This window comes from Carettochelys insculpta, chromosome 8 (assembly GCF_033958435.1).
Source record: "Carettochelys insculpta isolate YL-2023 chromosome 8, ASM3395843v1, whole genome shotgun sequence".
Classification (NCBI taxonomy): Eukaryota; Metazoa; Chordata; order Testudines; family Carettochelyidae; genus Carettochelys; species Carettochelys insculpta.
In genome coordinates, this window is record NC_134144.1 from 30,562,350 (window position 1) to 30,585,417 (window position 23,068).

The window sequence follows — 23,068 nt, forward strand, 5'->3', positions numbered from 1 at the left end:
TTGATCCTATAGTCTTTTCTCAAAAGTCCCATTACCCAAGTAAAGAATCTAATCTCAGTCACAAAGTCAACTAACCATTTCTGGTACTTTTATCTTAAGTGTATATTCTTGAGCAAAATGTGCTGTAGTGTTCTCTCTTCATCGTCATTGCAAAACTAATTAAGTCATTAAAAAAATCCATCAATACATTAAAGATTTGATCAACCTAAAAAAGGAGCAAAGTTCCTCGTGTCCTTTCCTTCTTGCAGTGACAAGCACATTGATGGTGTTAAGTAAGTAATAAAACAATGAGGTTTCCTCTGCTATTTATTATTTACATTATGATCACATCCAAAACACTCACTCAGGATCACTTCCCACTGTATTGGGAGCTGTACAAACACACAGGAAGACTGTTCCAAAGAGCATAATTTCAGACCAGAGAACAATTGAGCTGAGCTGAGCACTTGGATGGTTGGCCAGGAGAGATTCAATTGCTGCCCAGGTGATTAGCAGAGCACCCGCAGCTGGAGTCATGTGTTTCTATTGGCGGTGCACATCCACATGTACCCTTGATGCACATTAAGGCCGTGTCTACACTAGCCCCAAACTTCGAAATGGCCATTTGTATGGCCATTTCGAAGTTTACTAATGAAGCGCTGAAATACATATTAAATAATTAATAATTAATTAATATGTATTTCAGCGCCTCACTAGTATGCAGGCAGCCGCAGCACTTCGAATTTGACACAGCTCACCGTCGCGCGGCTCTTCCCGACGGGGCTCCTTTTCGAAAGGACCCCACCTACTTCAAAGTCCCCTTATTCCTATCTGCTCATGGGAATAAGGGGACTTCGAAGAAGGTGGGGTCCTTTCAAAACGGAGCCCCATTGGGACGAGCCGCATGGCAGTGAGCCGCGTCAATTTTGACGTGCCGCGGCCGCCTGCGTGCTAATGAGGCACCGAATATGTATTTCAGCGCTTCATTAGTAAATTTCGAAATGGCCATTTGCATGACCATTTTGAAGTTTGGGGCTAGTGTAGACATAGTCTAAATTTATTCTGCCCATGGAAGGAAAAAAACAGAGGGAACACTGCAAGTGAGTGTAACAAACAATAGGAAGAATGAAAGAGGATGAGGAAATGGTCAGCAGGTCAAATAATCTAACAATTTACACAATTTGAAGGTAACAAATCAACTGAATGTTTTGCTTTCCTTTTCTAAATAAATTAATCCAATGATCACAACTACTATTCAGCCTATCACCATTAGTTCTTTGGTTTCTTCTAGCCCTGTAGTCTATAAGCAGAGTTTGGTCCAAAAAAAATTAAATTATGAAATTTTCTTATGAATGGAGAGGAGAAAAAAAGGGGCATTAAATTTCTTTTGTTTTTTGTTGGTTTTCTGTTTAGCTCAGAGTCCAGCTACTGATGGTCAGAAGGCTACATCTACACTAGAAGCATCTGTCTACAGAAGTTTCTGTTGGGAGAGATGTCCCAGTAAAATTTCTGTCAAGAGATTGCATCTACACATAAATGCAGATTGCTCATTGATCCACTCTGTCAACAAAAGGGCTCCCTAGAGTGTTTACACAGCTTTTTTATTGACAGTTCCTGTTGACAAAACTTGCAGAGCATCCACACACACAATGTGTTTTGTCAACAAAACCCGTTTGTCTACAAAACTCTCTCATGTAGATATAGCCAAAGTGAATGTCAATCCTGTGTGAAGTTACTAATGTAGTTATTTTATTACGTGATGATCAATTTAATGCCAGTAATGTCTGTGTTTGTTCATTAGGTCAGTATCTCCTGCTGGAAGGCTCTCCACTTCGCCTATTAGGCCTGTGAAATCTCCAGCACTGACCCGTAAAGCACAGGCAGCAGTGGCGACTGGTGCTGAAGTTCTTCCTCCTTGGAAGCAAGAAAGTTACGTCTCTGCAGCTGAAGCACGAATGCAGGAAACTAGAGTAACTACAAGTGCTACCCAGATAAGGACAGAAGAAAGATGGGAAGGGAGATATGGTGTCCAAGACCAGGTGACCATTAGTGGTGCTGCCGCTGGTGTTGCTGTTGCTGGAGCTAAAGAGGTAAAGAGTCTTTGAATTTGGAAAGACCACTGCTCAGGTTCTTTGTAAAGAGACATTGTTCCTGAAGAGAGTTGCTAAATGTGGTTTCAGAGACCACTTGTAAACACTTGCTTACAAAAGCTATTTAGGGAGTTGCCCTGGAAATATTTTAATAGACCTTTGACAGCAATATTCAGTCATATATTTGTCATGTGCTTATTCTGTGTCTGCAACTTATAAAATAATACCGTCTGATGTGACTAATTTTGGTCCTACAGGACATTGATAGAACAGCAGCTGTTGCTACAGTAGTTGCTGCAGTTGACCTGGCTAGAGTGAGAGAACCAGTTCCAAGTCCTGTAGAGCAGGTTGCTAAAAGGACAGCAACGACTGCGGTACACATTCAGCCTGTTCAGGAGCAGGTAGAAGTGAAGCACAGCGGTTATATGTTGCCTTCCTTATTCCCTCATCCTACATGCAAACAAAGCATGTATTTCGCAGTGCAAAATTAACAAGATACTAAGTGCTTCACATAAGCATGCATTATTGGTGCAGAAGCATCTGAACTGAAAGGGACTGCTAGTGGTCATCTCATCCATCACCTTACATCATGACTTAATTGATTTAATTATTCTTACACCATTTCTGTTTTTAATAACTCCATTGAAAGTGATCCAATAATATCCTTTGGCAGCTTATTATGTTACTTAATGTTATTCTTATACTGACAGAAATTTTCCTAATATTTAACTTGACTTTTTTTCAGCTAAGCTTAAATAATCATTCCCCAGCATTTTCCCTTTCATTTATATTTCTTTCTTTTGATAACTCATCTCTGCTATGTGTTTAGATGTATTTTAAAGTTTTTTTTTCCCTCCTATAAAAATCAGATCAGAAAGCAAGCTATGGTAGTAGTTACTACTGATAGATCCAAAGAACAGGAAATAATCTCAAGAACTAGAGAAGGAATTACTACTAAACAAGAAGTACACATCACTCATGAAAAGGTGAATGCTGTTGTTACAGGTGTACTATTCATGGTTAAACCCTACTTTAAAGACAAACTATGTGTGCATTTTTCTTTTCTTTTGTTATTTTAACTTATAAACTGAAAAGCCCAACAACACAAATTGTGTCATTACATAATTCTTCTCCCTTAGTTTTCATTACTAATATAACTCACTCACCATAGTTTTCAATAGTAGCATTTTCATAATTTTCTCTTGATGACTGATTTTTTTAGCATAATATGGCTGTGACTGGTAGTCTGTGAATATAATACATCAAAAGAGAATTTAAAAAAAATGACCACGGAAAATGCCATTGTTTTCTTACCATTTGTTGTATAGCTAGAGAATACAGCAAAGGTGTGCTTTAAAAATAAAACAAAGCAAAAACCTCTTCCTGAATTCTTCATTTTTCATGGCATTCCTGAGCTTATTCCACGCACGTGACATTTTCCTATTAAGATGCATTAAGAAGAAACTCATTCTGCACTGAAAGCAACATGAAACAAAATACAGTGACAGATTTTTAGATCACTTTTAGTATATGTTTTGTTTTTAATTTTCAGATACATTTGTTTTAACTTAAGCCCTGTTTCTGAAACCAAGCATGCACATGCTTAACCATACTCCTACATGGCCCTATTACAATCTGTGGGCTTATTCAACTGAGCAAAGTTAACCAAATATGCTAACGTTTGTTGGGTCAGGGCCTATTGATATTTCTTCATTGTATTTCTGGATGGTCTGCGGGAGTTTCATATGAATATGTGGTAATGTCTACCTTCCCCACTCTCCAGAAATTGTATAGTTCTGCATTCTATCACCTTTTACAACTTCCCTGGGCCAGACTAGTCTTTCAAAAACTAGGTGGGATCAATCAAGTGCTGAGGGCAGGCTTCAAACTGGGAGGATAAAAGGGAATCAAGTTCTGCGGGTGGGCAGATCTAAACCAGAGTTAAGGTAGAGTCTAGTCTTGAGAAAGGAATCTAGAGTGAAATAACAATGTTCCATGTAGAAATAGTCCATGCAGCAGAAGAGTAATTTAGCTTTACAAAACTGATGGCTGAAAATCAGAAAACTGCTATTAAACAGAGAGGAGTATGTTCTGTATTTTCATCTAACGTGCCTAGACAGAGTGAAATTTACCAAAAAATTTGCATTCAAATTCATGTTTTCCCTCCTATTGATTGTAAAGCAATAAGTTTCTTCCCATCCCATTTTTTATTTTTTTACTTACTATCCTTTAGTAGGAAAATGTGGCAACTGTGGAGTAAGATATTTTATTTTTTCTCTCATTGTCTATTTCATGAAAGTTCAGTTGTTACCAGTCTAGTCAATTTTTGAAATCTATATAAAACACTGGAGTTTTCTTAAGAATTGACCTAATGTAACTATAATATTCGCTTGTCTAAAGTATGGATAATCAAGCGTGCAAACAGGGTGACTCACAATCACTTCCTTCTCCAAGGATATACAGTGAAATTTAACCTTCTTTTCCTCCACTAATCCAGCCTTTTCTCCAATGTTATACATGTCATTGTAATTTGAATTTGAGATCATATGTAATTAAGACTCTTTTTACTGTAAAAATCAGATAAGAAAGGAACCTGAGAAGATGCCTATACCCAAGGTAATAATTGCTGCTGACAAAGCCAAAGAACAGGAAAAAGTATCAAGAGTTAGAGAAGAAATCTCGACAAAAGGAAAGCAAATTCACATCACTCATGAAAAGGTAAATATACGTGTTACAGATGTAAGTCAAAGCTGTATCCTATTTCATTAACAGTTTCTATCAAATGCTCCTTATGTATTTAGCTTTTGCTTTTTATGAGCTGAAGGCTCCAACAGTAGAAACATGTATAAAGTAATTGTTCCATAAAGAGGCCTGATTCTCCAGTTCCAGGCAAATCTCCCACTGACTTCATAGGGAGTTCTGACTAGTCTGGAACCGCAAGACTGAGGGTGGTGGTTGAACTTCTGGGGTCGATTGAGCACAGGGGTGGCCCACCTTTTTTATCGGGGGGCCACAGGGCAATTTTTACATGTTCTGGGGGCAGAACACAAAATAGCCCCAAACTCACCCCCATTCTCAGTCTTAACCCCTTTCAGCTCAGCCCCCACCCCCCGTATCCCCAGGCTTAATCCCTCTCAGCCTCAAACCCTCCCCACTCCAGGCTTAACCCCTCTCAGCCCCAAACCTGTCCACCCTCATCCCCAGGCTTAACGAGCCCCAACCTGCCCACTGAACCCAGATCTTACTTGCCAACCCGCTGCTCTGCCCCCTGCATGCGCTTTGGGTCTCCCTGCCCTCCTCCCCCAGCTTCTCAGGCCAGAAAGTGCCTGCAACTTTCCCATCCACTCCACACCCAGCAGTGCTTGCACCGGGACCCACTAGGGCCCAGAGTTGAGCCGGGAACCAGACTGAGTCCTGGGGGAGCTGCAATTTCATCATGGGACAAAGCTCCAGGCTCCAGTGGCTGCAGGTGGGAGTGGCCATGGCTGGGGAGCACCGCACTGCCCAGGAGGAGGCACTGGCTCCACCAGGAGGGAAGCTGTGCTCAGCTCCCAGGAGGCCTCCCCCGACCTCTTCCTCCTTCTCATCGGGCCTGCATGGCCACCTCTCCCCCCAGCTCTCCTGCTCCATTTCCCCCCATGCAGCACTGGCAGCTCCCTGCCCTGCTGTGCTGAAGTAATGGACCTAAATTTAACTGATTTAATGGCCAGATATATCCTGCTGGCTGTTGAACCAATTAAATTGAGTTCTACTCTTTCAGTGCAGCAGGGCAGGGAGCTGGACGAGGTGTGAGCAGCAGGAGCTGCAAATGGCTCCTGAAAGAGTCACATGCAGCTCAGAGCCACCCAGCTGGCTTTCAAACTGGCACCACTGCTGGCTCCGTGGACTGGATTCTGTCCCACAGGCCACATATTGGACACCCCTGATTTAGTACTACTAAAGGGGATGCTCTAAATTGATCCATCAGGGCTTCACTGTCGACCCTGGTACTCCTTGCTTCACTGTCATGCGGAGTAAGGGAAGTCAATGGGAGAGTTTCTCCCATCAACCTCCCGTAGTGAGGATGGCAGGAAAAATTGATTTAGCATACGGTAACTCCTGTTACCCAACTCTCGTAACTAGAGTTGCATATTTTAAATCATTGTTTTTCCCTGTAGTATAGACCTGGCTTGAGAGCTAAATGTCATCCCTAATTTAAGTATTGTGGTTGTCACTGCTAACATGCTCACAATTTTCAGTTGATTATTATGGATTTTTACTTGTATGAGTGTGGCTATAAAGAAAGCCTTTGGGTCTGTCCCACGAAAGCTCACCTAACAAATAATTTTGCTTGTCTTTAAAGTGCTACTTGACTGCTTTTTATTTTGATAGTATATAGACTAGCATGGCTCCCTCTTGGTTATTTTTTTATTCAGTTAGCCATGAGAATAGAATAATATTTATTTACAAAAAGGGTTTGAGCCAGTGTGGTTTGCTGGAAGTTTTTTCCTGACCACAGAATGTCTGATCAGTTTCACAGCTAATAACAAATTGAGTAGTCCTTATTTAATGGCTTATCCCCACTGGCTAGTAAGAGAAGATGACAGGTCACAGTAATACTCATTTCTATGCAGCTGCTAAATGGAGTTTTGTATCACAAAGATACAATGATGATCACTTAAATGTAACTAACAGGGGGTCAAATTCCTCCCTAATTCTTCCTCACACAAAGTAACCCTACTGAATGTAATTGGGTTTCTGCATGTGTAACTTGGGATAGAAGTCGTCATGTGCAAAATGGTCATTCCATTCTTTAAGTGACATTTCATCTTCTTTTCTTTCTGGCTATCACAGAGGTATATACATGGGTAGGCCTGAGTGGGTGGCGGCCCACCCAACTAGCATCCACAGCCACCCAAATCTAAGCAGGAGTGTAGTGCTGCCACAGTGGCCCATAGCATCGCTCAGACACCTGAATCCAGACCTGATGATGCACCTGATGCAGCGGGTCTTTGCCCAAGAAAGCTTATGCTCCAAAATATCTGTTAGTTTATAAGGTGCCACAGGACTTCTTGTTGTTCTGAATACAGGAGGAGCCATGTGCCTGTGCTTCAGAAAGCTCTGCTGCAGCAGCTGTAACATGCCATTTTCTAAGTCGCCCCCCAGTGCCACCAGCAGCTGATGTGGGCCAGGGGGCAAGATGGGAGGGGCCCCTGATTCCCCACCCCCAGAAGGGTTAGAGCTGTGGGTAGAAGGGGCAGGGCTTAGGGCACTCAGCCCCAGCCTGCCTCACGCTCCCTCTGAGCTGAACGCAGAATGTTGACACTCCACTCCAGAGCATTTCAAAGGGGCCTGGAGCTCCGGCCACTGCCACAACTTCAGCAGCAGCAGCAGCAGGATCTGGAGCTCCAGGCCCCTTTGAAATCCTAGGCCTGGAGGCAACTGTCACCTTTGCTCCCCCATCAGGAAGCCTGGTCACCCGTGTGTGTGCCCAGCTTGGCACATGAAACCCGGTGTCTCGGGGCACTAAGGGTAGGAAGAGAGCATGGTGTTAGTGGAGAAGCTGAGCTAGCACAGTCTGTCATTACCCATCTACCTGAACATTGGGGGGCACCCAGTTTCCACTCCTACCTGTGCTTCTGACTTGTCTATATAACAGTCCATCAGCCTATCTCACTGTCCTGAAAAGCCATGTAATTTAGTTTGAAAGCATGTATAATTGAAACTCCTTTATCATTAAAACCAGATAAGAAAGGAAGCTGTGAAACCTGCTGTGCCTAAGGTAGTAATTACCACTGAGAAACCTAAAGAATCAGTCATAATATCAAGAGCCAGAGAAGAAATTGCTACCAAGCAAGAGGAAGTACAAGTAACTGATGAAAAGGTGAATAGAACTGTTATAAATGTGATATTCTCTCTCCTGTGATATTGCCTTTGCACACTACTACTACCCCTACAATTGCTAAATATGTATTTCCAGTTTTGTTCCAAAACTTACTCCAACTAGAAACATATCAAATATGAATTAGAATCTAATTCTTCCAACTTTGCCCTTCACTTCTAATAGTTTGCATTAATAAGACATCCTTAACTCTCTTTTGACTGACTTTGAATTCTTCGCAGTAAACATCATTCTAACATTTCAATAATATATTTAATTTAAATAAGTTATAGGATGTAACAATACTCATCGTCTATCGAATACAGAGTCAATTGGAGGTTGCAGCATATAAGGATTTAAAACCTTAACCCTTTCTCCCATTCCAATTTTTTTTTTTTTGTTAATGGCACCATATGTAATTGAAACTTTTTTGTTTCTACCATCATAATAATCAGATAAGAAAGGAAGTTCCGGTAGTAATGGTCACCGATAAATCCAAAGAACCAGTCACAGTTCCAAGAGCTAGAGAAGGAATTACTATCAAACAAGAACAAATTCATCTAGTTCGTGATCAGGTGAATACTGATGTTGCAGATGTGAAATACACTGTTCCAACTTACTTTCTCTGCAAGCCTCTTCATGCTTCACCATCAGTTAAGAGCTATTTGTGTACACTAGAATCCACTTAATTGCATTCCCCTTAATGTGCCTGCTGTGTTGGAATGATTTGATAAGGAAAAGATTCAGTTTAATGAATCTCAATAGTTATAGCAAATTAGCAACTCATCCATTTATGGGAAAATCTCCTTAAAAGCCACCACCTATTGTTATCTCCAAAAGACAGTCTCAGCAGATAATGCTGAACTGGTGTTTGCTTATATAAATTTCTGGACTCCTTTAGTATATAAAGGAGGGATAGCTCAGTGGTTTGAGCATTGGCCTAGTAAACCCAGGGTTGTGAGCTCAGTCTTTGAGGGGGCCATTTAGGGGTCTGTGGCACATAGGTTTGAAAAAAAAATCTGCTAGGGATGGTGCTTGATCCTGCTGAGATAGCATAGGACTGGACTTGATGACCTCTCAAGGTCCCTTCCAGTTCTACATGATGTGTATCACCATTTTATACCCTCAGCAAGTTTGTGGATGACACAAAGCTAGGGGGAGAGGTAGATATGTTGGAGGGAAGAGAGAGAATCCAGAGTAACCTGAATAAATTGGAGGATTGGGCCAATAGAAATCTGATGCGGCTGAAGAAGGAGAAGTGTAGAGTCCTGCACCTGGAGTGAAAGAATCCCAAGCATTGTTATAGGCTGGGGACCAACTGGCTGAGCAGCAGTATGATGGAAAGGGACCTAGGAGTTACGGTGGATGAAAGGCTGGATATGAGTAAACAGTGTACCCTTGTAGCCAAGTAGGCTATTAGGGTGCATTAGGAGGAACATTTCGAGTGGATCTAGAGAAGTGGTCATTCCCCTCTATTTGGCATTGGTGGGACCACATCTGGAATACTGTTTACAGTTTTGGACCCCCCCACCCCCAGTATAGAAAGGATGTGGATGTGCTGGAGCAGGTTCAGCAGATGGAAACAAAAATGATTAAGGGACTGGAGCACAAGACCTGTGAGGAGAGGCTGAGGGTTTGGGGCTTGTTTAGTTTACAGAAAAGAAGACTTAGGGGTGACTTGATAGCAGCCTTTGACTTCCTGAAGGGGAGCTCTAAAGAGGATGGTGAGAAACTGTTCTCAGTGGTGTCAGATGGCAGAACAAGGAGCAATGTCTGAAGTTAAAGAGGGAGAGGTATAGGTTAGATATTAGGAAAAAATACTTCACCAGGAGGGTGGTGAAGCACTGGAATGTGTTGCCTAGAGTTGTGGTGGATTCTCCATCCCTCAAGGTTTTTCAGTCCTGGCTTGACAGGGTCCTGGTTGGGATGACTGAGTGGGGGTTGATCCTGCTTGAAGCAGGAGGCTGGACTAGATGACTTCCTGGGGTCCCTTCCAGCCCTATGATTCCGGCTACGTCTACACGTGCCCCAAACTTCGAAATTCCATATGGGAATAAGGGGACTTCGAAGTAGGCAGGGTCCTTTCAAAAAGGAGCCCCGTCTGGACGAGACATGCAGCGGCGAGGCGCGTCAATTTCGAAGTGCCGCGGCCGCCCGCATGCTAATGAAGCGCTGAATATGCATTTCAGTGCTTCATTAGTAAACTTCGAAATGGCCATTTGCGTGGCCATTTCGAAGTTTGGGGCACGTGTAGACACAGCTTCTATGATACAGACTATTCCCCATTTAATTTTATGGTTAATAGAACAGTTGATCTCACTTTATCGGGATTTGTGTTCTTTGTGTTTGAAAAGGACCCCTGTGTAGTCAAGCTGCAGGCGAGCAAACCTCAGCACTTTAAAAGTGCTGTGGCTGGTGCTATGCAAATGAAGTGCTGAATATGCATTTCAGTGCCTCATTAGTATTCTTCAATTTGGCCATTAGCTCGGCCATTGTGAAGTTTTTAGTGAGTGTAGACATAGCCTACAGGTTGAACCTCTCTCGTCCGACACCCTCAGGACCTGACAGGTACCAAATGAAAGAATTTGCCGGACCAAGGGAGGTCAATATTGTTTAGCGCGTTACCAACACTTCCACTGCTTACTGGGCTCTTAGAAGACACTTATGGGTAAATTACAGCTAAATAACAGTGCAGAACACTGAGAGCCAGGATTGGAAGCTGGAAACAAACTTTATGGGAGCACAGGAAACTTGGCCACACTCATGGTGAATGGCCATCTGACTAATTGAAATCCTGCCGGATTACAGATATTGCTGGACAAGAGAGTGGGGGACTAGAGAGGTTCAACCTGTAGCATTGAACAAAAAAGCCCTGTGAGTGCAAAGCTAACATATCAATAGTAAATCAAAGTTTTGCAGACAATTTCTGCCTGACCTAGCTTAGAGTTACTACTTCACGTGGTGAGCTGTTTTTAAAACTGTTTGGAAACCTAGCAAATGAAGACAATTTATTATTTAAAAGTATTAATTTTTTTCACATGCTGTTTTACACCATATCCTGGTTAATTATAATACAGAAAGAATAACAGCAGCCGCTGCTCAAATATCTGCTGCTGACCTAGCCAGAGCTTGGTAATGGAGAAGTAACATTCACACATCAAATAGGAAACCAATGATTTTAGGAAGTTTTAAAAAAAAAATTCTCCTGTCACAAAAAGTATTCTTTCACTTTTACCAAAACACTCTCTTAGTTATCCTTGCCTAGTAGTATGAACATACTCACACATGTGCCAGCAAATTTATACAGTGTATGTTGATATATACGTGTGGACAGTGTATCTGTATAGCTATTTAGTATAAATACATATTTACAGCTTGTGACTGAAATGCACATGTGGCTAAATAGTCTTGTCTTTTCCATATGATATAATGTATGTGCATTTTCTCTCTCTAACATGTAAATACTATGTACTCTTTATTTGCCAAATGGAAATGTCTTTGTCATCACCATGAGTATTTGTATAAATTCTGTAAATGTTATCTTTAGACTGGACCTTACAAAAAAGCTGAAGCTGTAGCTACAGTTGTTGCTGCAGTTGATCAGGCCCGTGTTAGAGAGCCCTGGGAGGAAGAGCATGCTGAAGAAAGCTATGCTGAGCAGAGAGCTTTTGAATACGGGTATAAAGAGCGTACAATAGGCCACGTCGTTGAAGTGCCAACAGAACGTCAGGTTGTCACCAAACCAGTGCATGTTTCTTCTGAAACAAAAGTTTCCACAGCTGAAAAAATGGGAGTGCATATTTCAACGCAGGTTAGACTTGGCTTACATTGCTCTCTTCCTGTGGACGTCTTTGTCAAATGAAACCTTTTATTTTGCAGTTTGGTGACTAGCACAATATACTCATCAAACATTGTATTGCTTAATGTAGATGAAAAGGACAGAAGAGGCCAGAACTGAAAAAGCAGTCCTTGTGGAACATACCCGTCCCCGGACTGCAAGCCCTCATTTCACAGTTTCAAAAATTACGGTTCCTAAACCAGATCATACTTATGAGGTAAGAAGTGGAGAAAGGGTGTATCAGGCAAACAGCAAGATCAGTTAAAATTACTGACACTAATTTTTTCCATATTGATGTCTCTCCTTCCCTCTCCCTATACTATTTTCGAGGGTTGGGGGAAGAGGTTATGCTATTCTGCTGATTTGTATTGTCCTATGCCCTAGTTAAAGAAAAAGTGAAAATAAATGTACACCCTTTATTTATGAAATCAATACTTTCAAAAAGGAGCCTTTTTCTTAAACTTATTTAAACATGGTATAGCAGTTACTTAAAATATTTTTCATTTAATGATGTGATGAAGTGTGTGTGTGTGGTGATGGGCAGCACGTCAGCAACAGAAGTCCCTGATCTTTGTAACCTAGGCAACCAGGTGACACCTTTGTTCCCGAGGAAACAGAATAAAAAGGGAAGGTGGAGCCTGGCTGGTTAGAACTGGAAACTGGATGGAGTTAGTCTTGAGGCTGGAGAGGAGCAAAGGAAGCAAGGTCCCAGGTTTGGGGACCTGCTTCGGGGCCTCCTCTCCTCAATATGGGTTGAACTGTTTCTGGCTGCTGCATTGACAAATCTGTACCACATGGTGTCCCTGTCAACTAATAAACCTTCTGTTCCACCTGCTGAATGAGAGTCACACCTAACTGTGGATGGGACACTGGGCCTGGTGACTTCTACAGTCCATAACAAATATATAAAATCTTTTTTAAAAATTGGGGACACAATCTAACTTAGTTATGCATAAACATTGCACTTTGAAATCTCTTCAGGTATTTTAATCACGTCCTGGCATTTAATTCATTCTGTGATAGTGAAAGTCTCAGTTCCAGCCTAGAAAACAATAGAGCATTACCCCTTTATGAGCTATGTTGCTATTTACAGGACAAAATTCTAACACAATAAAATAGAATAAATTCACATGCTATGGCACTTTAAGTATGCATTATATGTATTTTAAATAATAGTTATTATAAATATGTGTGTGTGTGTGCCCGCACATCTATGTATGTGGGAAAATACACACACACAAAAATGCTATGTTAATTACAGCTAGTGGGTTCAAAATATTTTTATCTAGTTTGTCTAATGTTAATTAACATGAGAATAAGGAAGTAACAGTTTCTTAAATAATCTGTCATAGTGACTTATTTGTGAAATACATAGTGCATCTTTTGAAAAATAAGAGTATTATAACTGTAAATTTCTTTTGCTTGTGTTGGTTAGGTTTCAATAGCAGGATCTGCTATGGCTACTCTGCAAAAAGAGTTATCAGCAACTTCTGTTCAAAAGATCACCAGACATGTGAAATCACCTCAAGTAAAGCCACATGAAACAAGGATGAAGACTGAGGAGGTTGTCTCTGCACAGTTTCCCTTTGGAGAGGCAGCTGATGCCTATAAGAGTCGTTATGATGTTGAGACCAGAAGAGACATAAGTGTGGGCATTACAGGTGGTGTAGTACGGGAAGAACACATTGAATTAACGCAAGAAGGTGAAGCTGAGGTTTGTCATTAAGTCATCTTGACTGACTTACATCTTAGAAACAATAGACTAACCCAGTGTGTTTACAGTTTCCCTCATATGCTTTTCCTTTTAAAATATTACTACTGAACGTTGTCTGTCATAGCTTGTGATACTTGTTTTGCACAAGTATTTCTAAGATCCTTACATCGCTTTGTCACACTAAGTAGCAGTCACTCTCTACAAGCAAATATTTTCCTACATCAGTTCTGGCATGTTTGCAGTTTATTTGCTTAGCTTTATGGGAGGTTTAGTAACTCTGCTTTAAATGTCTTAGGTGACAGAAACAGCCAGAGTACCTGAGCCAGCTGAAATCCCTGCTACCCCACCAACCTTAGTCTCAGTAAGTAGTGAAAATGTAGATATATGGTTACATTATTTTGCTTTTCCTTTCTTTTAATGTATACTTTGTTTCACACCCTTCTTGTCATGTATTTAGTATGTTCAGTTGCTTTCTGGAGTTCTGACACCACAGCTATATCTACACTAGAACAAGCTGTCTAGAGAAGTTATTCTCAGAAGATACTTCTGTTGACTGATCGCAGACAGAGATGAAAGCAAATTGCTCTGTCAATCCACTCTGTCAACAGAGAGCGTCCAGCTCAACAGAAGGGCCAACCGGAAGCTATGCAAACAGGGCTGTCCAGTGAACCGGAAGCCCTATCTGTCAACAGAGCACCTCCAAAGCATCCACACAGCTTTTTTGTCGACAGGTTCTGTTGAGAAAGGCATTCTGCCTTATGGGAAGTCTGTCAACAAAAGTGCTGTATTCTGTCAATTTTCTGTCGACAGAATGTGCTTTTAGCGTGGATGCTCCGCAAGTTTCGTGAAGAAAACCGGGGTTTTGTCAACAAACTCTTTGATGTAAATATAGCTTGTATCTTTTGTCTTTAGTGGGTTACCAGTTTCTGTTGCCATGTGACTTCTCAGAATAATAGTTGCTGAAACGTAACAAGGGAATTATCACCAGTATCCAACAAAAGATCAAGTTTCTTCCATATTTTCCCTTGTAAGAGTAACATATTCAGATAGCTCAACTCCAGCTTCAAAAGCTGTGGTTTGAAAATGTCTTTTTTCTCTAATTTATTTGGGACTCTGCCTATTAGTGCCTGGTTTTGATACAAATGTTGAATTTTGAGTTTCCAAGCTGTTTCATTGTACAGTTAAAATTATTTATTTACTGGTGAACAGCCATATTCATTGTATAAATGTGTGCGCATGATACAGGGTCTGAAAAACATGACTGTTCTTGAAGGCGAATCTGTCACTTTGGAGTGTTACATCTCTGGCCACCCAGCCCCCACTGTGTCATGGTACAGAGAAGACTATCAGATTGAAAGTTCTATAGACTTCCAGATAACCTTCAAAGCAGGAGTTGCTCGCCTTGTGATTCGTGAAGCCTTTGCAGAAGACAGTGGAAGATTTACTTGCACGGCTTCCAATACAGCTGGAACTATCAGCACTTCATGCCACTTACACGTGCAAGGCAAGTAGATTTGTTGCAACAAAAATATAAACACTTTACTCAGTTGAAATAACTTCATTATATAATTTCTTCATGCTCAGCGCTAGTAGTTGTAGCAGCTTTTGAAGCAGAGCATGTGTCTTGATTTGCCTATACAGGTTGAATCTGTCTAGTCTGGCACTCTGTCATCTGGCAATATCAGTAATCTGGCATGATTTTAGTTAGCCGGACAACCACGTGTCATGGGTGTGGCCTAGTTTCCCATGGTCCCATAAAGTTTGTGTACAGCCACCAGTCCCAGCTCTCAGTGTTCTGTAATGTTATTTAGCTCTAATTTACCCCTAAATGTCTTCTAAGAGCCCATTAAGCAGTGGAAATGGTAATGCTGCAAGACAATACTGACCTCCTGTGCGCCAGTAAATTCTTTCATTTGGCACTGCTTAGTTCCTCAGGGTGCTGGACTAGAGAAGATGAACCTGTAGCAGTCTCCAGGGCTGCTAAATCTGCCAGCAATTCCTACCTAGTTTCTTCACCTAATAGAAGATTTTATATCACTTAGGGCAAAAATGAAGGATACTCAATAGCATTATATACTATGAGCAGTATCCCCATCTCTGTTTTCACTCGGAGATATGTGGGCATGCCCAATTTCACATTAATCCCACATCTCCCAACTACTCTGAGGTCCCCTACTTCAAGTCATCAGTGACAAATATTTCCGCCCTCACTTTCAAGATCATCGCTCACCTAGTAAGTGTCCTATAAATACAATCCTAAGTGGAATAAACAAATAGTAACGACAACTATGAGCATGATCAAAGATCATAACAAATCTCTGGGAGGAAGAGAGAGTTTGCTTTGTTACTGAGCTATATTCAAGACAATCCAAAACCCGCAGGCTGTGGGTACACTACAGTGGTCTGTCAACAGAAGTCACTGTCAGGAGAGTTTTCCCAACAAACTTTCTGTTGACAGAATGCAGCCACAGACAAAAGCCAATAAGAAGAGCTCTCAGCTCTGTCGACAAAGCAGCTGGACTGCCCATCTGCTCTCTCAACAAAACAGGTACCCGGAAGCACACCAGACAGGGCTGCCCATTGTGGTGGATGTCCTGTCAGTTGAGAGAGGGCTCCCCAGAGCAGCCACACAGCTTTTCTTGTCAACAGCAGTGTTATGCCGTAAAGCTTTGAGGCAGAAGGCTACCAGTGGAAGTGCTGTGTTTTGTCCTGATACTGTCAACAAACTGCATTTTGTGTGTAAACTGGCATTTTGTCAGCAAAACCCGCAAATGTAACCACAGCCGCACTCCAAAGGAACATTATGGCATACCCTGTATCTCAAGCCCTGCTAAAGCAATTGGCCATGTAGGTCCTGTCAATTTGGAAAATACCACAGAAATAGCCACAGCGCAGTCCAATAATATATGAGAGAGCAATATTATGGATGAAGGGTACCAAGTAGCTCAGGAATGTGGACTGTGAGTGCTAAAGCCATACTGGGTTGAAGGGGGTGCTGGGATGGAAGGCTCCCCAAGTCATCTGAGTGTCAGTTCCAAGCAAGTGGGGATTTCTGATGCGCTGTCCCTATGCAACTACCTGACCCTTAAGGCCAGACAGCAAAAATACCTTTCCTCCTAGCTGCTTTGTCCACTTTTAAAATATTTTTGCCTCATATTTTTCTTACAGTTTCTGAGGAGATTGAGAGCCGAGAAGCAGTTTCTGTGAAGTCGGTCACAGAAGAGAAACGGTAACATTACTTTTCTAAGCAGACTGCTCAGACTGTGATTACTAGTTACTTCCATTTATTTATTTCTGACTCCTTCCGCACCAGCTTATTTGTCATCTTTGAAATTTTCTTCCAGCTATGCGGAGTCAAAAGACGTGGTAATGGTCGATACCACTGTTGCAGAACAGGAAATGTTTGGAGAAGCCGCAGCTCCTTATTTTATAACCAAACCTGTAGTTCAGAAGTTAGTTGAAGGTGGAAGTGTCATTTTTGAATGCCAAATTGGGGGCAATCCAAAGCCACATATCTACTGGAAGAAAGCTGGGGTACCTCTTTCTACTGGCTACAGGTACATACGCTACTTAAACATTGGTCTTTCTCTGATATACACGATACTTTCATAAGCTTGACACACACTGGAATTCAATTACCTGCTTTGAAGTCAATCCATCACTAGTGTAACCCAATGATTTCAGTAGAGTTTCATCAGGAATTACTATGGCCCTCAGTTTCTGAAACATATCATACAATTATTCTCTCTGATGGGTTACAATATTTGCTTGGGTGGGTTACAAACTGTATATTTTAGAAGTCTAGAAAATCAGTTATAAATACAAGATTGAGCTAAATATTGACACACAAATTCTTTTATATATAAAAAGAGAGACTTTGTTTTGAATTTTCTCTGTGGTGTTCTGTACAATTGAGGAAATATGTGGTGAAAGGGCTATTTGAGAACATCTTCTGGCACTCTTGAAATACATCATAATATAAGCACCTATAAAAATTATAGAAATGATGGTGCTAAGCATAAAGCTTCCTGTATATAAAATTCCTGATGTTGAGTTTTTGAGCATTCCATTATCATATTCAAGACTTCAGTATGGCCTTTTGCCACAGGTTCAATTATTATTATAGGTATATGGCGTAATTGAGCTCTGGTCACAGTATTGTTATTTCTGTTGTGCTGTTCTACTATTCTGCTGAGTTGATATTGGCCTAAATATTATCACCGCATTGGCTTTTCCAAGGCGTAATTAGTCATAGATCTTTCAAAAAGTATATATGCTAAGAGTTCCGCTGACCTGAATTATGGAGACTGTGTGTTTTCTGTGTTCTTTAAGACACAAAGTGAGTTACAAAAAAGAGACTGGGGAATGCAGACTTGAAATTTCTATGACCTTTGCTGATGATGCCGGAGAATACACTATTGTTATTCGCAATAAGCATGGAGAAGCTTCTGCATCAGCCTCTTTACTGGAAGAAGGTATGCATATGTGCCTGGATGGTGTGGGAGGAGGGACTAACAAAAATGTCAGTCATAAGAATATGGAAAAATAAAATGGGAGTTCCTTCTTCTCCCACTCCTCCCTCATCCTCAGAGAAAAGGGAGGTGCTGGCGCTCTGCTGGAGAATGAGTGTCTACAGCTGCTTTCCTGTGGCACTGAGGTGTTCTCCAGAAGGAGAGAATGGTCTTAGGTTCAGGCAGAGTTTGGAATCTCCTACTGAGTGTAGCTACAGGAGCCTCTCCTCTTGCAGAGCTTTTAATGCAGTATGTGGGACCTTGGAGGTTGGCATTGGGGTTCTGGGGAAAGGAGCTGGGAGAGGTGCTTTAGAAAAAGAAACTAATTTAGACTGTTTAGCATGAAGATATTCATCAGAGAGAAGGCACAGAGGTATGATTAGGAGGCTGAGAGGAGATGAGATCTTTCTTTAGAAATGCTCAGTACTTAATAACACCTGTGCTAGAACACATAAATTATGAGGTTTTAATCAAGACTGAGCAGAGTAGTGTTGTAATGATTATCACAGAGCATCAGAATGAGCATGGGTTTCACAATACCCTGCAACTGTGCTTAAAAATCATACACACTAATTGATAATTTCTGCAGCTTGTTTCTACATTTATTCTAGTAAAAACTATGTGACTTATAAGAATTCATATGTACTTGACTCCTAGCTGATTATGAGGTCTACCTAAAATTGCAACAAGAAATGATGTACCAAACTCAGGTGACTACATATGTACAAGAACCAAAAGTGGCCGAGGTAGCCCCAGCTATTTTGTATGCTGACTATGAAAAAGAATATGAAAAAGAACAAGCTCTAATTAGGAAGAAAATGGCGAAAGACACTGTGCAGATCCGTACTTTTGTAGATGAACAGGTAAGCATTTTAGTCCTTTTAAATTGTGATGGGAGCAGTTCAAGTGCTTTTATTTATTTTCGCAAGTGTAAGAAGTCAGTTATCCTACAAACTCTTTGCAAATTGTGTTCTCCAAAACATATCACAAAACTCTTTCTTTTCGCATAGGAATTTCACATTTCTTCCTTTGAAGAAAGACTTATCAAAGAGATAGAGTACAGAATTATTAAGACCACCCTAGAAGAACTCCTGGAGGAAGACAGAGAAGAGATGGTGGTTGATGTTCCTGAATCTGAAACAATAGAGGCAGGATTTGATATAAGATTAAAGAATTATAGAATCTTTGAGGGAATGGCTGTTACCTTCCATTGTACGATGACTGGATATCCATTACCCAAGGTATACCTACATACATAACTATGAAATGAATTGCACAACTATTGCTTGTAATGATATCTACTATGAAAAAGGCCTGCTTCTGTTGGTGGAAGCATACGAGATGTGCTAGGGCACTGTCAGAAAATCCCTTCTGTATCCTACTCAGCTAGAAAACCACAAATTCCAGAGATACTATGCATATTTTTCAATCATTTTTTTCTTCCAGCTGAGTTTCCATTTTGTATTTTTGTACAATAATTCTTGATTAAGCCAATTAATTAGATTCACTAGTACACTATGGCACTTTTGCATTATTCAGGCATCCCCTGAGTGTCACAGGGAAGTGGTCATGTAATAATCAATTTGTCTGGTTTGTATCATTCTTTATATATCATCATGCTGTATTTTATATTAGATACTGGTTTTTATATCATGTACCATTGCAAAAAGTTGCTCTTTATTCATTTATTTCAAATAAAATCGCGTGCCTGCTAAATGTGGGTGACAGCCAAGAAATAATTGAAAATAGTGGGAAAGACCTAACAAAGTTCCAAGTAACATGCAGGGGAACATATTACTGTATTAGCAACGAAGGGTCCTGTGGCACCTTATAGACTAACAGAAAAGTTTTGAGCATGAGCTTTCGTGAGCACAGACTCACTTCATCAGATGCTGGTCTTGGAAATCTGCAGGGCCAGGTATAAATAAGCCAGAGCAAGGGTGGGGATAACAAGGTTAGCTCAGTCAGCAAGGGTGAGGCTTACCACCAGCAGTTGATCTGGAGGTGTGAATACCAAGGGATGGGAAGCTGCTTTTGTATTTAGCCAGCCATTCACAGTCTTTGTTTAAGCCTCAGCTGAGGGCGTCGAGTTTGCAGATGAATTGTAGCTCAGAAATTTCTCTTTGGAGTCTGGTCCTGAAATTTCTTTGCTGTAGGATAGCTACTTTTAAGTCTGCTACTGTGTGGCCTGGGAGATTGAAGTGCTCTCCTATGGGTTTTTGTATATTGTCGTTTCTAATATCTGATTTGTGTGTGTTTATTCTCTTACGTAGAGTCTGTCCAGTTTGTCCAATGTATACAACAGAGGGGCATTGCTGGCACCTGATGGCATAAATTATATTGGTAGATGTGCAGCTGAATGAACCCACGATGGTGTGGCTGATCTGGTTAGGTCCTATACTGGTGTTGCTGGTATAGATATGTGGGCAGAGCTGGCAACGAGGTTTGTTGCATGGATGGGTCCCTGAGTTAGAGTGACTGTGGTGCGGTGTATAGTTGCTGGTTAGGATTTGCTTCAGGTTGGCAGGTTGTCTGTGGGCAAGGACTGGTCTGCCTCCCAAGGCCTGTGAAAGTGGAGGATCATTGTCCAGGATGGGTTGTAAATCCCTGATGATGCACTGTAGAGGTTTTAGCTGAGGACTGTAGGTGATGGCTAGTGGTGTTCTGTTGGTTTCTCTCTTGGGCTTGTCCTGTAGTAAGAGGCTTCGTGGCACACGTCTGGCTCTGTTGATCTGTTTTTTCACTTCCTCATGTGGGTATTGCAGTTTCAAGAATGCTTGGTAGAGATCCAGTAGGTGGTTGTCTCTGTCGGAGGGGTTGGAGCAAATGCGGTTATATCTTAGTGCTTGGCTGTAGACAATGGATCGTGTGGTGTGTCTGGGATGGAAGCTGGAGGCATGAAGGTAGGTGTAGCGGTCAGTGGGTTTACGGTACAGGGTGGTATTGATGTGGCCATTGTGTATTAGCACCGTGGTGTCCAGGAAGTGGATCTCCTGTGTGGACTGTTCCAGGCTGAGGTTGTTGTTGGGGTGAAAGTTGTTGAAGTCCCGGTGGAATTCCCCCAGAGTCTCCTTCCCATGGGTCCAGATGATGAAGATGTCATCAACGTAGCATAAGTAGAGATGGGGTGTTAGTGGACAAGAGCTAAGAAAGCGCTGTTCCAGGTCAGCCATAAAAATATTGGAATATTGAGGGGCCATGTGGGTACCCATAACAATATTACTGTATTGTTATCTCTGAGGGTTCACTCCAATTTTTACTATTTCTTCTGTACAGATTGTGTGGTATAAGGATGGCAAACGCATTAAGCACGGAGAACGCTACCACATGGAAGTGCTGCAAGATGGCCGAGCTAGTCTACATTTACCTGTTGTGTTGCCTGAAGATGAAGGAATTTATACAGTCTTTGCCAGCAATGTTAAAGGAAATGCCATTTGCTCTGCAAAGCTATACATTGAACCTGCTGCACCAGTTGGAGCTCCAGGTTATATGCCAGCACCAGATGTTATAAAAAGATACAGGTAAGACAGGGTAATGTGCAAGTCTCATGTTCATTCTGGTCTACTACAATTAGACAGGGTCCAGTGGTCTGAACATGTAATCCAAGCTGAAAAAGTTTAGACTGTCAACCCCAGCATACCTCCATGCTTGTGGAAGATGTTAATTCAATAAGTGGCACTCTGTTCTATAAATCAACAGAGAGCCAAATTCCCCTTGCCACAAGGCAATGTGATTCCGGAGGCACCATCTTTCAGATAATAGGTCTAAGCAAGGTACTGGTTTTACAACCTTAGTACCCACACCCTGTCTACTTAAATCATCTCAGTTTAGAAGGAGGCATTCCTCCTCACTTGTTTAAACAGCTGTCTTTCAGTCACAGAGATTAGTACATTTTAGGGCTGTCAAGCAGTTAAAAATTATTTGTGTTAATTGTGCAAATAAAAATTAGTTCTGATTAATCATGTGATTAATTGTGCTATTAAACAATAATAAAAATTAAGGGCTAGAGGGGGGTAGATGCTGGGTAGTGCAGAGTTCATGGGGACTCAGCCCCTAACTCCAAGCCTATGGGGGTAGGCCCCACCATGGTAGTGCAGTTTGGGTGGGGGGACTCAGCCCCAGAATCAGATGTAGGAGGACTGTCAGTCTAAACCTAGGAGGCAAACAGAAGGTGGGTTGGATGAGCCATGCAAAGGCGGGCGGGGGAGGCTTGAGCAAGCTCCTCCGGCTGTTTTATTTTTAAAAAATATGGTCACCTGAGAGGGGAGAAGGATGGGTGTTGGGGTCTTCTTGCTGCTTCATTTTTTCCATGCACCCTCTGGTGGTGGTTTGCGTTACTGCGCCTTACCAGAGAGTCTCCGGAGAAGCTCATGCTGGTTTCCCTCTGTAACTCTGTGATTAAGGCACGTTATTTTTTTAAATGTGTTAATTCTGCCCTGAGTTATTTGCAGCATTAGTGCACATTAATTGATAGTCCTAGTACATTTCAGTGGCCAGAGAACTCATCAAGTTTTAGATTATAACTAGGTGTACTATGTGTGTTTGTGTTTGTACACTGTGGGGGGGGACGGGACGGTAAGAGAGAAGAATAAATATTGCTCTAAAATAGAGAACTGGAAGGTTTGACACTGAAGATTCCTGATAATGATTAGACAAAAGGAAACAAATTCATAATAATAATTTTACCTCACCTTTCCCCCTAGATAAATTGATCAATTTTAATATGATTTAAAATACTGGGCTTGGGAGATGAATTCAGTGTTGCTTTAGTCCAGTTGTAGGTCTCATTGCTACGTCACAGCCTTTTTTGTCCTGTCTTCAGGTCTCTTTCTCCTCGTTCACCAAGCCGTTCTCCAGCCCGAAGTTCTCCATCTCGTTCTCCTGCTCGCAGACTAGAGGAAACCGATGAGGGACAACTGGAGAGATTATATAAACCAGTTTTTGTGTTGAAGCCTAGTTCCTTTAAATGTGCAGAGGGGCAGACTGCGAGATTTGACTTAAAAGTAGTGGGCCGACCCATGCCTGAAACATACTGGTTTCATAATGGTATCTCAATTTAGTTTCCCAAGATAATTA

The 23,068-nt window shown here is 41.5% G+C and overlaps 1 protein-coding gene across 4 annotated transcripts in view; it reads left to right on the plus strand.

The window, feature by feature from the left end:
• Positions 1-23,068, plus strand: part of TTN (titin) — a 330,648-nt gene that overhangs the window by 17,005 nt on the left and 290,575 nt on the right. For all 4 annotated transcript variants that reach the window (XM_075000777.1, XM_075000778.1, XM_075000779.1 and 1 more), the window contains exons 7-24: positions 1,781-2,069; positions 2,327-2,470; positions 2,939-3,055; positions 4,650-4,787; positions 7,795-7,932; positions 8,385-8,504; positions 11,477-11,740; positions 11,859-11,984; positions 13,203-13,481; positions 13,777-13,842; positions 14,727-14,985; positions 16,650-16,710; positions 16,826-17,038; positions 17,814-17,956; positions 18,650-18,855; positions 19,003-19,233; positions 21,269-21,513; positions 22,815-23,038. In XM_075000777.1, coding sequence (XP_074856878.1) covers positions 1,781-2,069; positions 2,327-2,470; positions 2,939-3,055; positions 4,650-4,787; positions 7,795-7,932; positions 8,385-8,504; positions 11,477-11,740; positions 11,859-11,984; positions 13,203-13,481; positions 13,777-13,842; positions 14,727-14,985; positions 16,650-16,710; positions 16,826-17,038; positions 17,814-17,956; positions 18,650-18,855; positions 19,003-19,233; positions 21,269-21,513; positions 22,815-23,038 — 3,263 coding nt within the window. The remainder of the gene's footprint in view (positions 1-1,780; positions 2,070-2,326; positions 2,471-2,938; positions 3,056-4,649; positions 4,788-7,794; positions 7,933-8,384; positions 8,505-11,476; positions 11,741-11,858; positions 11,985-13,202; positions 13,482-13,776; positions 13,843-14,726; positions 14,986-16,649; positions 16,711-16,825; positions 17,039-17,813; positions 17,957-18,649; positions 18,856-19,002; positions 19,234-21,268; positions 21,514-22,814; positions 23,039-23,068) is intronic.